Genomic DNA, 16,657 nt, shown 5'->3' with positions numbered 1-16,657 from the left:
ACATTAAACATTAAACATTAAACATTAAACATTAAACATTAAACATTAAACATTAAACATTAAACATTAAACATTAAACATTAAACATTAAACATTAAACATTAAACATTAAACATTAAACATTAAACATTAAACATTAAACATTAAACATTAAACATTAAACATTTCTAAGGCGTCATTTAGATCATTTAGATCTAGGCTCGACCAACGCCATAGTTTAGGCTAGTTATAATCAACTTATACTTTAGTTAATAGTTTAATAACAGATAGGCAAAACACATTAAATGAAATAAGTGAAATAACCAATGATCTGACGAAAAAAGGGCTAACTACATTTACTCCTTCTTTAGTTTGTTTGAAACGAATTGGCTTTGAAAGAAATTGGACTGGAATTACACCTGTTTCCAACTTTACAGTTGAATCTCGTGTTATTTACTTCAAATCGTGTTAAATCGTTGTTAAATCAAGATGAAGAAGCATCTTTTATTACTTATTTATTATTCGAAAAAAAATGCAAACATTTTCTTTTGCTTTACGTTACAAATGTTTAACTACCCCTCCCGCCCATGTAAAAATCGTAACGTTTGACCTTTCAGGGATACATAATTGATGAATGACGTCTTACTGCTTCTTAAAAAAGAATGAGTAAGAAGAACAGAAAACAACAAAATCGCTGCAACTAGATCGATGAAATTTACGAATAATTATCATAAAATATCATGTTCGAAACAATTTCGAACAGCAATTTAATTTTTTTTTATGTATGTGGACATAATTTGGTAATTCCGACTATAGCTTTTAGAAGCCACATTATCTTTTCCTTTAATTATTTTAAAATGATACGCGAGTTTTTACTGCAAGGAAACCCACAAAAAATATTTGTATACACGGCAATACATGTCAATAAATTCCAGACATAAGTGCATTCAATTAGTCTTAAATCTCCTGCATTCGTTAAAAAAAATATTTTGATCTGCTTGCATCTAGTCAAACATTATTTCTACATAATCTAATGTAATGTAAGGGTATTTCCCGATTTATGCTATACGCCAAATACGCTATTTCGCCATATTCTAGACTTGACTGTTATTTGAGCAATTTTTATTGATTTGACACATCGATTGCCAAATGCAGAAAAGGTTAAATTTTAAAAACCATTTTATTTTGATCAAAATTGTAATCTTCAGTTGAAATTTGATCATAACTAATTTAGCGGCTAAAACCTACCACTTCAATCAAAATTATACGAAAATTAGCTATAATTTGGATAAAAACCTCGAGATTCGATTCTCGCTAATATTCGAGATACGCTATTATCCCCGGTCGATTTAAAAGAATTCACAGTTCAATAAACAAAAGCCAACATGCTTAAAACAATTCCTGATATGAAAAACACTATTCTCAAACTCTTGAAATAAGCAATGCTTGATTTGAAAAATATAATTGTCCAGCACTTTAAATACGCCAGCCTGCATTTTGAACACTGTCCACATGATTTAAATAATTGTCAACCTCGATTGAATAGGTGTCAAATCCGGTACGGTTTATTTTGAATCATTAAACTTTGCAATAAATCGTATTCAAAAATCATCTCATTAATAAAAAAAAATGTAGCTTATATCATTTTTGTTTTAGTGAAAACCACAAAACTGTTTACATTTATTCTTATTTTATGTCAGCATTTTATCAACCAAAACAACCGGTGCCAAATCTGACTTCATTCGAAGTTGACAATTATTTAAATAAAGTTGCCAGTGTAAAAAATGTGCGTTGACGTACAGTATATGTTCAGTAGTCCGCACTTGATTGAGTATGCATTATAGAATGACCTTTTGACGTCAATAAATTTTTTTTAAATCATATTTCACCACTTTTGATCGAACACTGTTCACCTCATGAATTTAGTTGTGAAAAGTGTGGACTATCGAGGTGCGGATTATCGAGCGTGCGGATTAAAAAGGTGCGGATTACTGTATTGGCATGTGGTAGCCAATTAGGTTTTTCAAAACAGGCATTGTTTTAGGCATGTGGAAAATTGTTTTTTGGACTCAAACCCTGTAATAGTGTATATCGGGAAATACCTGTACTAAAACTTCAAAGATATTCTTTTCTAGCGACATCTAGCGGATTATTTTAAACACAATTTCCTCGCCCACGACTTGCTCAACAGAGGGCGCTATACTAATATTAATTCAGTCGACAAAATTGACGGGCCCGTCGCAACCCGTTGAACAATCACAACTTAGGCAGCGGTCTAATGTTGTTGCTCGGAAACATATCACTGAGGTGGTCCATGAATGTTGCTGGCAACATTTCGCTTTGACATTGGCTTGTATTATTGAATCCGTTCGTATCGGGGACGTACGGCGCTCACAAGAAATTCTAGGGATGGCAACACATTTCTTTAGCCCGGTCCTACAACGCCGCGGTAAATAACTGTAGCAACCATCTAGTAGGTTAGGAAAATGAGTGTCGGGACGTACGCCGCCGCTACGAACGGATTCAATAATACCAGCCATTGTTTAGCGTAAAAAAATAGCCAATAAACAGCTCAGAGTTTATTTTTTATCAATCACTTGTTGAATAAAGAATTGAAAAAAATAATTTTTATTAGACCACTGCCTTACAGGGTTGTAGATGATATTACGGCTGATTATTTAATCCGTTCGTAGCGGGAACGTACGGCGCTCACATGAAATTCTAAGGATGGCAACACATTTCTTGAGCCCGCTCCTACAAAGCCACGGTGAAAAACTGTAGCAACCATCTAGTACGTTAGGAAAATGAGTGTCGGGACGTACGCCGCCGCTACGAAAGGATTCAATAATACCAGCCAATATCTCGCTGAAAGAGTCAATTATATGCTCGAAAGAATCAACAACTTGCTGAAAATGTCAATATAATCCTCGAAAACCCTGTAAAAAAAATCACTCTTCAAAATGAAAATATCCAAAAATTCGGCAATGATGTTTGGTTTTCAATCAATTATAAACTTTAAAAACAAGTTTTTACAAAATTTCAGACCTAACATCAAACATCAATGTCAAAAAAAACCCTTCCAACGACACATTAATTATCAAAATCTAACCATCATACACTAAAATATGATGGTTTATGTTCGATCGAAAAATAGCTCAAATTTGGGAAAAAACACAAGATTTATACTTTGATCGCCTATATATCAGGAAGTTTAAGATAAAAACGTGAAATATTTTGGATTCAACTAAGTTTAAGTATCTATTTTAAGGAAATGTTTATGGTGTTAACCTGCGATGAAGTTGGTTTTTCGATTTTTATACAGGCGTTTGCCCAATGTGCATGGGTGCGATTCCAAAAACGTATATATAGGATGCTCGCTTCTGTCACCAAACATTTTGCAAAGTTAAGACTATCCCACTACTTTTCTAGAATGTTTGTTCCTGCAAGTTAATTACCATCGTAGAGCTTTACTACAATTACTAAGATTATCCGCATAATAATATCAGATATTATTGTGCAATATATTATATACTATATTATATACATACGGATTTTTACATAAATAGATAAGATGTAAAAAATGAAAACATGTACATGCGATTTACTACAATCACATTATGACGAAATATAGCAGCGCCATCTATTGGAGTTTAGCTTGGACAATTTGTTAAAAGAAGGTTGCATACTTTTCCTCAACAACAAGCATGTTCAACACTGGCATAAAGCAGTGCTACAAAAAGAATACGCCCTCTGCGGCGACCTTTGCGGAGCGATCGAGTTTGGCAGACAGAGTATTACCTTTAGCGAATGAGTAAACGTTTAAATCTTGTTTTAAAAAGAAAATTCAAACTGAGTGTATAATTTTTTTACAAATTTTTATTATTGAAGCTTAGTTTTGTCTTTAAAAATTAAAACATGAATTAATGAATCAAAATAATAAAATATTTGCTTATCTAAAGTCATCCCGGGCCGTAGTTTGAAGGCTGCTGGGCTAGTTTAGTAGTGACTTGTTTGGTTACCCACAACAGGATAGTCAATCCAAAGTATGGGGGGGGCGATCCCAACGGGCCTTGAACCCACGACGGGCATGTTATTAAATTGAGCAAGTTTACTTTGTCTAAACTGGCGATGTTCAAAAAATAGAGTGAAAGCTGTAAAATTTTGAATATTGACTTTCCAACGCGATGTTTATTTATTTTTGTTTCCTACCGTTATGGTTAGAATTTCAAAGAAAGGCCCAAATAAATATGTTAGTTAAAAGTAAAAATGTATTGTTTAGTTTTTTGTGCTTATAGGATAAATATTCACACACGGATAGACAAACGACGGAAAATAATTCTATGCTAGTGTCACTTCAATTATTCACACTCAATTATTTACCCAGCACGTGTCCACGTCTCGTCCCAGTCCCTTTTAAGACATACTTGATGCATTCTAACACAGACTATCCTCAGAATAGAAGAGTTACATTTGGGAAAATCTTGCATGTTTTGAGAACTTGAACCACCCAGTTCGTTCGTTTGAAAAAAACTGAACTGCAATAGCAGTTTTTTCGTAATTTCATTCGTTCGTACACTCTTACGTTCATACATTCACACGTTCATGCGGTCGTTCGTCTGTTCGTTCATTCATTCAACCGACGAGTAGGTTGTAAGTAGCTTGTGTATGACTGGCAATTTCACTAGTTATAGTAAAACGAACGAACTGCAAAATGGTGAACGCAATTCGTACTTAAAGGAACTGATCAAACTGATTCCATCTCCCATCTGCACTCCTCTGCGCATCGTGCCACACCAGTATCTAAACAAAACGGCTTCCGGATGACACGAAAGATTGCCATGTGTGTTTCCAGGTTTTCGATTTTTGATAGTGGTATAATAAGAAGGCGACAGTCTGGAACAGTGGTCGGCAAACTGTACAGCCAAAAAAGCCAAATACTACAATAAAGATTGTAATGTTTCTCGTGAAAACTACATTTATAATTAAAATGTGAAAGTTCTTCTTCTTCTATTTGAAGTAAGACATCCTACGCGGACATCCGAGCGGCCTTTACAGGCTTTCAAGACTTTATTCAGTACAAAAAAAGGTTGCAAAATGGTGAACGCAATTCGTACTTAAAGGAACTGATCAAACTGATTCCATCTCCCATCTGCACTCCTCTGCGCATCGTGCCACACCAGTATCTAAACAAAACGGCTTCCGGATGACACGAAAGATTGCCATGTGTGTTTCCAGGTTTTCGATTTTTGATAGTGGTATAATAAGAAGGCGACAGTCTGGAACAGTGGTCGGCAAACTGTACAGCCAAAAAAGCCAAATACTACAATAAAGATTGTAATGTTTCTCGTGAAAACTACATTTATAATTAAAATGTGAAAGTTCTTCTTCTTCTATTTGAAGTAAGACATCCTACGCGGACATCCGAGCGGCCTTTGCAGGCTTTCAAGACTTTATTCAGTAACATGAAGCCGAATTGTTACAGTCCTTGCTACGGAGGGACGGTCCATTCCGGACTTGAACCCATGACGAGCATGTTATTGAGCCGTTCACGTTGACGACTATATCACGGGACCGCCCCTTGTCAAAGTTCTACGAAATATATAAAGGGAAAAAAGCCGCCATCTACGTACCCACGCTGCAGGCGGCTCACGAGACGTACTTTACGAGCATTAATTTTGAAGGATTAGCAGTATAATGCTGCTTTGTTGCTGGCTAAGTGAAAATAGTGTTACAAAAAAAAATATATTTGCTCACTAGTTAATTTGTTTTCGTTTCATTTTGATGTACAAAGGTCGAGAAAATGTCATATTTATTTTTCTCATTTATTTCCTCTTTTTGAGCGATCGCCACAGTCCGGCCCGCTGGCCAAATGCGGATCTGGCCCGCAAAAGGATTTGCTTGATTTTTGAAGATAGGAAGAAACTATTCGTATAACAAGTTACTGGACAACTTTTAGCATGAAATTTCATTGCGTCGTACTTGTCCTCCCTCGATTATCGTAATATGGATTGATGGACTAAACTTTATGTATCGAGAAGTGGACTCTACGGCACACTTTTTGGACAGGCTCATTCAAAATACAATAAAGTCTCGATTCAATTTTTTTTTACAATAACTTTACATGCGTTCGTTCCCCAGCAAAATGTTGTGGGTCAATGTATACAGTGACAATGTAAAAATGATACTCTATTGTGAGTCATAAAATTCAAACCATATTCTATTTATCTGCGAAATCGATGTCTGCATTATCATTAAGTAGTAAAATTAAATGTATCCTAGTTGAGTTAAAATCTTGTTTCCTTGTATTTTATAACCGCACGTAAACGCTTTTCAAAGTCATTGCAAGCCGCACGCACAACTTCGAAGCTTTATGGGTTTGTAGCTGAGTCCTGTTGGAAGCAAAAACCATCTTATCCCAAAAGTATTTTAGCGCAAGGCTTTAGATGGCTTTTGATAATGAAAAACAATGGCAATTCCTCTTTGGTCCATGTAGCTCCTCAAATCAACTCAGGTGATGAATTTTAATATCGTTTGACTGCTTGTATATCACCAAGACGTTAAATATTGGTATATCAAGACATTCTCCATAAATGCGATCATTTTGCTTGTTCAAAACTACCGCCATAGCAATCAATTTTATCCAAAAATAATAATATTGTGACCAGCATGCACTTTAAGCAGCAACTGAGATCTGACTACCATACTATTTTTACAATTAGTTTTAATAATAGGAATTACCAATCTTTAATTTGGCTTGGATGACATTATTACATTCAAACGACAATATCACCATTCGTATTGCTTGATATCATTATCCAATTATTTGATTTGAAATCTTTTATAATGTAATAATTTGAATGCAAAATTAACTGGCCCGCAGCTTTTGATCATTTACACAATTTGACCCTTTACCTCAATAGTGGCAAACACATGAATCTATACTTATATTCTAATATAATTATGTCCCATGCAAAAAAAGGATGATAACCTTTGTTAATGGTAATTCAATTAAAAATTTTGTTATTAATTTTAATTCAATATTCACCAATGGGTTTTTTTCTTCTTGTACTTGACCGACGACCAACTCAGTAATGCCGGCATATGAAAGCTTTCTAGACTTATTAGTAATTATCACCTAACCTAAGACGGTCATGTTATAAAATTGTGTGAGATGACAACTGTATCACAGGAACGACCTACATGTTAAAAGATAATTAATTTAAATTAAAATAGTTTAATAACAGGTATTATTATATTAAGTGCTTGTTTTTAATTCAGGATGTTTATTAAATCATATTGTTTTACACTGCATTGTTGACATTAACACACAATTGAGAGGACTGAACCTTTCGTTGCTATACTTTTATTCTTGAATACAGGTAAAAAAGTGTGCAAACCATCCACAAAAAATGAGTTCTCTCACAGTTTTACGCTCACCATGAAAGCTGCAAAGTTGCACACCTAAGGACTTTGTTTTCAGTTTCCATCCACTAGACAACTTTAGATCATGCGCACGTTTGACAACGCTCAGAATCTCAACCGGGTATCCGTAAAGATGATAGCTATGAGTAGTGCCAACTTGCATAGTTCCCAACGTATCCACGAGGTAATTGATTGCTTAAAGTTACATTGAAACATTGCTAAATCGTTGGTGTATCTAATGCATCTTACATCATTATTCTACGTTAAAAATAGTGCCAGTGTACGGTTTTGCACAGGATTTTGTCGACGTAAAAAAGCGTGTACAGTTGTGTGTTATGTGTATCATCGCATGAATGTATTGTGCTAAACTGAAAACCTATGTTCCTAGAGCTGACAGATGTTTAATAACATAATATTAGGTGACCTACCTGTGATGTAAGCAAGTAAAACAGGCATTCGAACAATAAAATAGGCAACTGTTCATAATATTACCAGTGAAACCATTAATGCTTAGTCTTTTTTATAAGTTTATCAAAACCTACAATTAATTATTTGTCAAAAAATGGACCAAAAAAGTTTTATTTAACGGGAAAGCTTACTTCATCAAATAACTTACGATATGCAGTAACGATGCTGCTATTGCCTCAATTGGGGGACTACCGCATACATTATTCGCCGGTAAGGTGCAAACAAAAGCGTTGGGTGCACAGGGGAACCGGCGGATGAGCAGATACAATGAATGAAACTTCACCCGACAGTTCACTCTGATGCAGCTAGCAGAGCGAAGGGACTCTCTCTCTCTCTCTCAACCAGCATTATATCAAAAACTGCGAAGAGAGACACTTCTCTCAACAGTCGTAAGTGTCTCCCGAGGTGCACTCTAATAGCAATCAAAACACAGCGTCTTCACAATTGCATCTAACGCAGATTCAGTGTTACAAGAGAAATAAGTGAAACAAAGTAACAAACTCTTCTCACATTTCAGATAACTTTAATAAACGTTTGATAGTTTAGTTGACAAACTCCACTTACAAACTAGAACTGTATTCCAAACAACAAATTCGCAGCAAATAATTTCTTATTCTTTGTCCGTTTTTATTCCTGCTGTGCTAAGCTGTTTCTTTTATGCAATATTGTGTGTTACTACAAAGAAAACGAAATCTTCTTCAGAAATTCTCAAATTATCAGCTAAGATCCGGTTTTGATGGATCCGGTTTGTCTCTCGAATCTGTATAGTTAGATCATCGTCACCATCCGTTTCATCTACTTCAGTTTATCAGCCCATTATGATGCTGCTGGTATGACGTTCGCTTATTGTGACTAATATGTTCGAAATGGTCGATCGACCAGTCTGTTCCTAGTATCACTCACAATCATGTGTTGGAAATACAGACCCGATTAAATGTTGCAATTTGCTACATGTGAACGATAATCACGCACGAGACTTTTACATTCACCTGCACTTTTAGTTCCTCCTGTACACAAATTCAAAGCGTTTCATTTCTAATTTACAAAGAAACATTCCAAAACTTCCCACCACAATCACTAAACATCGTATAGTGTGAGCGTTTGTATGATCAATACTAATTAACAATGGGTTAGTACAAACTTATGTACGTTCAATCTCAAATTCAATTTCGAAGCTATCAATGATAAAATCAATCCAATGCAAAAGAAGGTGGATTGAAGTGAAATGGAAAGTGCAGGTCGATTATAGCAGCATGCCCTTTGCTGTTGTAAGCCGTGTAATGCCGACAGTGAATTCTAGGAAGAACTTTTATAAACTTTCTAAGTTTGCTGTGAATGTTGAGAACCATAAACATCTCTACATTCATGCTTTAGATTGTGCAGTAATGTAGTTAACAAATAACGCGCTAGTGCAAATGTTTGTGAAACAATGTAAACTATTTTGACCATTACATCACATTATTTCTGCCAATGTACCACAGTCACGATGCGGTCGGTGACGACACACTTCGACACATACCACCGAGTGCTAGTCGTCCACGCGAGAATCCACACAACGCGTATAAAATCAAGCGTTCACTTGTAACAACTTTTCAGTCTAATTTCCTACGTGATCGCGAGTAGACACACGTATCTTTCTTCGGAGTGTAGAGTTTAGTATAGACAGGATGGTTTAAAGTAGGAGGTACTCATAACTTCAACCCATTGCCCAAAATGCAACTGTTATTAGTGTGAAATTTCGATCCTCACGATATAAGTGGTCTTTTTTCATACCCACATTTCTACTTGTCACTACACAAGAAGGACGTGTAGCACGTGTCTGGTGTCAATATGTATGTTTAAGTTAACTTGCATAGGTGCTGTTTCCTTGAGGTTTTATAGTGATGACTGTTCCTAACTGATCTATTTCTGTGAAAATGGACTCAGTGGGCTAGTAATGAAGATAAACGATAAACCAATGCAGTGGAATATATACTTGAAATTCTATGATTATATTCTGTTAGTGCACACAGCATAAGATCAACGGTACGGCGAACTACTTCGTCAATTATTTTCTTTTTGCAAACAGTGTAGAGATAAATAATCCCAGACTACTTTCACAACTTCACCGGCGCTCCAGGGCATATTGGCTAGGCGACAATCATTGCGATGCAGGGACGGTAGGGATCGTACATTCTGCTTAAACCGGGCGTTCATCGTTCGCTATTATTCAATTGACGTTCATAATCAGGCCCCTGTACTGCCACCAGAGCACTGCCCATCGAGGATCACTGATCATCGCACCAGACTCGACAGTGTCTTGTGAAGCACATCGCAATGCCTTTAACATAAGAACGTGGAATGGAATTCACACTACGCACTTCCTCGCGTCTTGAGTGGGGAGCTACAAAAAAAAGTTGCATCACCAACATATCATGATCACCAGTAACACGCTCGGTTATGCTAATAGTTAATGTGGTTGAGGTCGGCCTAAAAGAAAAACTCGTAGCAAAAAAGCGTAACCTGTTTGATCTGATGTTGCTAACGTTTGCCGGTTTACAGTAGCTTCTGTTCTGGCAATTTTTGTTGTCCATATACTATACTGAAACAGTATCAACCCAACCTTAACAGCTAACTATAGCTCTTTTTCATGATACATATTGAAATAACACAGAGGTTGCTGCTGTTTACTCTTCTACCATTACGTTTCAAACACATGTATTACACGTTACAAGTTTTAATTCTATTTACTAGTGCTGTTGTAGTGTGTTGATTAAATAATACCAGACGGATACGTAAAAAGTGACATTTCAATACAAGTAAAACATCGACCAAGAAACTAAACAACATGGCCAGCAGTGCTAGACGGAAAGTCAAGGCTAAGTTACAGGTTAGCGTGGTTGTCATTCTTTTCCTTGGAACTTTGCTTGGAGAAAGTGTGAAAGGAAGTGAAGATGAGCAGCCGGTCATCAGTTACATCAATCGTGAGGCAGCGGGAAAGAAAATTTTACCCGATTTTGCATCGGTTCAACTAGGCGACAGTGTTCCCGAGCAGTATCGTGCAGCGGCAAACAGATTCGCACAACTGTGGAAGGAACACGTGACCGGAATCAAAGGATACGATACAGTTAAAGGTGAGCATTTTACGATACAATCAATGATATGCAATGGGAGTTAAATTTGTTTGATTCTTTTTACGTGAAAGCATAAACGCTCAAACTGTTGATCATCGTGGCTAAAAATAAATTCATACTTTTTGTTTTATACCTTCCTGTTGATACGTATCGCGACCAGTTAAACTGAAACACAACAAATTCTTTTACCACTATTCATGATTAATTATTCCCTTCACGAATTCACCCGCGTAAGGGAGGCACCATGATGTACGTGCTATAGAGCTTGGGTCACCTTTAAGACTAGATAACGTGATCGGACCTCAATGTAGGCCAGTAGTTACATTCCCTTGAATAAATGATATAGAATATTTGATTTGGGTTTCAAATTAATTAGCAATAGTTAGTGTGATAGTTAATTTAAATCACGTACAGTAGCTAATTGTTTCATTTGTTTATTCATTTTATTTTTTTCAAACCAAAAAAAATGCAATCAATTTGTCCCTGCTCCATATAATTATGCGAAGAACATGTGTGTTCGGAGAAACAATGTTATTTAGTACTTCATTTTTTGAAGCATGAAATCTCGTGATGTAGCTCGAATCAGAGCTACTCCATTACAATTTATAGACCCTTCAAGCAATAATTCATTCATCAAGGAAAGCAAGTCTTAGAAAGGACAACGACTTTTGCATGTGCGGGTCGCACGATGCAAATACTGTTTAGAATGCATTGGATAGCATGTGCATTTATTCATTGAGACAAGCCGTTTATATTATACATTTTTTTTTTTCACAGTGAAATGTAACGATTCTCTGAGTATTGCTAGCCTTTTAATGACATTGAATTAAATATCTTGTGTGTACACGATAAATATAACAGAATATGTTGACTTAGTTCCGATTTACTTGACGTTACTTAAATACATATTATGCAGTTCACACATTGTAATACTAATTCATTTCATTGTATTTACCTTTTCCCGCAGACATACCTTTTACGCTCATAGTACCGGACAAAATTAACGAAAGCCTATTCGACGGCAATGAACCCAAAATACGAGAATTCTTGCTCGAGCACGTAGTTCCCGGGGCGCTGGTGGAGGTGAAAGATCAAAATACTTACCTTAATTTAAACCAGCATCCTGTTCATGTGAATCTGTCCTGCTTTGACATGCTCATGGCGTACGAGATAAACCAAAGCGCTAAAGTACTCACCAAGCGCAATATTACCGAGAATCTTAGTCTGGTGTTTATTGTCGGCAATTTGACAGAGTCGGATGTTCACAGCTCCTCCATAAATAAGTTTAATAAACGAAACATCCAGGAAACAAACCGGTAAGCATGATGTGCTTTACACCTCTAGCATGCACATAAAACCTACCCAATAACGTTTCTTCATTCACACAGCTATAACGAACCGCAACGATTGGAAATGAAAAATTTTACCAAGGAGCTTGCGTCAGGCAAAGAGAATCGAATTGGACAACATTTGATGAACTTCCTAGCCGGCATGAAATCGGGAACCAAAGTCTTCCAGCACTTTCTCTCTAGCTCCAACCTTAGCCATCTTATGGACGACAGCTCCTATATGGTTTTCATCCCATCCGATACGGCCTTCCAGCGATGGCACCCGATAGACTGGGGCTTTTATCCCTTCAGCGTTCAAGAGTTTACTGAAACTGTTCTGCGAAATCACTTTGTACGTACAAAGCAACCCCTGCGCATGGCGGATCTACGGACAATCCAGGGAGAACAGAGGTTCAAAACTCTTGGCGGAGAGTACATTGTACTTAAGAATAAACGTAAGTAGACATGACTACACACATACATATGCAGCTTATTGTTATAATTTTATCACTCCGTCGTTTTTAGCATCACCAAATGTGAATAATGTTTCCGTAATATCGGACTACACGCTTTCGAATGGCATCGAAATTTTTGTAATATCCGAAGTTCTCTTCGTTTCCGAGGCTGTGGTATCACGATTACATCAGGTATTTAATAACATTGAAATGCGTCTCAACGCATAATGTTGCTCGATATGTATCGTCTCACAAGACATATTACACTGGTACAGATTTCATTCTTCGCAAAAAAATATGTTCCTTTCAGATGCACAAAGACAAAGAAACACCACCACTGTTGGCTTTCCCTTGGTTTGGAGCTCAGTTTTTATCACATTCCTTCCTGGCACTGGAACGCGACACACGGTTCACTCAAATCACCCGGTTTCTCAACACTGCCGAAATTGCACAGTTCATTTCTGGCTCAAATTATACCTTCTTCGTCCCAACTGATGAAGCGTTCGAACGCTACAGCTTTGATCTACTTCCGGACAGCGTGCTAGCCTCAGAAAAGGGCATCAAGATGCTGCTGAACCATTTCATTCGCGGCCGGTTATACGATCGCGATCTAAAGGATGGAGAGGTGATTGACACGATTGGAGGAATGCCTGTCAAGATACAACGCACGTTCGAAAACACGGTGCGTGTCAATTCGGCCCGTATTGTAGAGTCAGAAGTATTTGTCTACAATCTGGGAACGATGTTTTACATCGATGACGTGCTCTATCCGGATCTTCTAAAGGATGAAGTTAAAGCGATCACAGATTTAAAAAATGTGGACCGCAATGTGCCAGATGGTATTGGTGCTAGTGATGCATACACAACGGAACAAAACCCTCCAATGACCGATCGATCGACAACCACCACCTTCCGATCGCTCTACGGATTGCTAACGACCAATGCCGATGTGGAGTTGGTACCATTGGAAGTTACTGAATCCAGCAAACGCAACAGTGACGAAGATAGTGCTCAGTTTCAGGACGATGAAATCATTACGCCCAAAGCGCTACCCGTAAGATATTTTTACAACCCCAAGAAGTAACGTGCTTCGACGTGCATTACATATCAATTTGTGCACTCAGAACACGATTGTAATGAGCCTTGAGCGAAACTATATTTATCCTCACGAATTGTAGAATATGCTGTAACTGTAACACTATGTGGCATATCCGCCAAGAAGGAGTCGCTGCCTCACAGCCGGACAGCTGGTATAATTCATTTTAGATTCCATTAATTTGCCATACACCAATTGAAAAGTGCATAGGAGCCTTTTAGTGATGTTTATTGTAGAAAACTTTCAACAAAGCAGCATTAATTCGATTGCTGTCTATAAATGCCATTACCAATACGTTTAAAGAGCAATGTAGGTTAAAAGACCACTAATTTTTTTTTTTAAATTCAGATAATTGTGTTACTATTCAAAGGAAAAAATTGAACAGGCCTACCAAAAAACCCCTCATAAATGAGGTATGACAATGAATATGATAATGTGAAGCAAAAAAACAGAACAATAATGTATTCTAGGCAAAATTGTGCATCAGCGGAGACAACGTATACCACTCTCTAACAAGTATTGCTACTCTATAACTGGTTACTGCTTTCAAGATTTCTACTGGTAAACATAGAATAACCAACTGCATCATCTTGGATACGGCAGCATAGACATTTCGAGGACTTCACATTCAGGTAGGTACTAAGTACAGGCATCTCATTAAGCTAAGTGTAAAGACGTTGTTTAATTTTGCATATTATTTGGAAGTAGCTTCGCTTACTGCTATTTTTTTTTTCTTTATTTCTGGATTTTCCATTTTGTCTCATTTTGTTTCGACATTTCATAAATATATGCGAAATAGCTGGTCTGCGTTGCACATTGCAAACATATCAAACAATATGTTACGGAATATCAATTTCAATCAAGGCGTATCATGCCAATTTTATCTGTCTCAAACAGCTGATTTAACTCGCTCAACCAATTTTTGTTATTTTATACGTGTATAAAACATTGAAAAAAAAGTGTTAATAAACTTTTAAAAACATACATCTTATCTTAATCTTATCTTAATCGCTCAGCACTCAGCAAAGAAACTGCTTGAAGATTCAGCTCAAATTTATTTATTAGATCTTACCGTATCTGAGTGTCGTAGCACTACAACACTTTTTAACTGAAATATGTTAATGGTAGCAGATTCCTTTGGTTGTTGTTATGCAAAGGATTTCAGAAAGGATGTAATATATATTTAATTATGCGTATTTTTTCGATTGTAGTTGGTTATTGTAGGCATTTACTGTCTACGGCTGTGACATGAATAAATTTGTTACTTCTAGTTATGGGCCATATCAAATTAATTTCGTTTACAACGAAAAACATAATGGATGTAAGTCGAGTGAATTAACAGACTATCCTTTTGCTTCTCAATAATATACTCATCATGTTATATCATGTTATGGTTATAAGCAAGGAACCATCTTCTTCATGCAAATGTCAAGTGATCGCAGCTCTGGATTTGATTCGTAAATCCACCCCAACTCCGCTTTACTGAATCCGAATCCGACTTCGAAATAAATATGATTCCGGCTACTCCAACCGAATCTGGTACGATAATGTAACGCACGTATTATTTGACTTTGCCTGAAAGTCCTAAACGGAGCAAAGAATTTTATAGCACAAAATACATTTGGTGCATCAATTGCACCACTAATCAATCCTGCCCCCAACCCAAATTTCAGGACCGGTATGAGTTCACAATTGGTTTTATGATCGAAAAAAGCTTAATAATCAGAATCTGCTTAAAGATCTCTGAACCTGTTCGACACAATCAATGTGAATTGTTGGTACGGGACACCAAATGATTAAACAGTATTTCAGCTTAAATTTGACCAACGAACGAGTTTTTCGAGCAAAACTGACAAAAAAATCGTTATGAAGGCGATTAGTGAAGCAAAATTCAAATCAAACCCAAAGCTCACAAAAGCATTGAAAAAATTACAAGATTGCGGGAACCGATGAACAAAATGACTTTACATTTTTCAAGATTTAAAGCCAAGAAATCACCGGGAAGAAATGAGTAGTGATTAAATTACACAAGACAAGAACGATCTTAACAAATAGACATATCTATTCCTAACTCTAAGAAAATAACGAGGTGAGAGGATCAGAGGACTTTCTACTTCATATTATTGGCGTAACTGGCAAAGCGCGGTCATGCCGGTCCATAAAGACTTTCGATACTTATTTAGTACCACGCAGCCGGAGTCAGTCAGTCAGTTCTTGCTATGGGGGGACGGTGTATTCTAGATTTGAACCCGCCACGGGCATGTTGTTTAGTCATTCGAGCCTACGATTGTACTACGGGACCGCCTATTGAGAGGACTATTGTGGCAGAAATTATAAATTTTATGAAGTAACTGAGAATGTGGAACACGATCAAAAGCAGACCTGAAGTCGGTGTCAAAAACAGAACATATTATATGAGAAGATACCAAGTTGCTGTGAAATCACAAAACAACAATTGGAATTTAGTGTGTAGGAATGGAGTATGAACTCGTTTATCTTTTCACAGCACTACCGTAGTATTTGAAAATATCTGATGGTTTACATTTGCTCAAAAGTGAGTCCTCTCTTGCCAGGTAAGATATACTATCGCATGTTGGCAAATAGAAGATGTTATTCTTGTTTCAAAAATTCAAGCATGCTAATTATTTCATGTTTATTATAAAAAAAACAACTTCAATTTCATTAAAATCATAAATACTATTAAAAACCATAGATTTCTCGATCTCGATCTACCAACCCCCCCAATTGGATCAAATTGTATAGATTTAAAAAGTAAAATATGCTTTTTGCAAAACA

At 36.6% G+C, this 16,657-nt stretch overlaps 1 protein-coding gene across 7 annotated transcripts; it reads left to right on the top strand.

Annotated features, from left to right (window-relative positions):
- The first annotated feature begins 7,487 nt into the window (after positions 1–7,487).
- LOC120957366 (uncharacterized) lies at positions 7,488–14,845 on the top strand. 7 transcript variants are annotated; one of them, XM_040379546.2, is made up of 6 exons: positions 7,488–7,585; positions 10,603–10,982; positions 11,950–12,298; positions 12,371–12,765; positions 12,836–12,957; positions 13,076–14,845. In XM_040379546.2, the coding sequence occupies exons 2-6, from the start codon at positions 10,697–10,699 to the stop codon at positions 13,847–13,849; spliced, it is 1,926 nt and encodes a 641-aa protein (XP_040235480.1). In that variant the 5' UTR covers positions 7,488–7,585; positions 10,603–10,696; the 3' UTR covers positions 13,850–14,845. The 7 variants fall into 7 exon arrangements, with proteins under 7 accessions (XP_040235480.1, XP_040235483.1, XP_040235481.1 ...); XM_040379549.2 differs by lacking the exon at positions 7,488–7,585 and adding an exon at positions 7,632–7,836; XM_040379547.2 differs by lacking the exon at positions 7,488–7,585 and adding an exon at positions 8,251–8,361.
- The last annotated feature ends 1,812 nt before the right edge of the window (positions 14,846–16,657 follow it).

Source organism: Anopheles coluzzii, chromosome 3, assembly GCF_943734685.1.
Source record: "Anopheles coluzzii chromosome 3, AcolN3, whole genome shotgun sequence".
Lineage (NCBI taxonomy): Eukaryota > Metazoa > Arthropoda > Insecta > Diptera > Culicidae > Anopheles > Anopheles coluzzii.
Note: the sequence above shows the minus strand (reverse complement) of the source record. Positions and strands in the feature narration are given on the sequence as shown.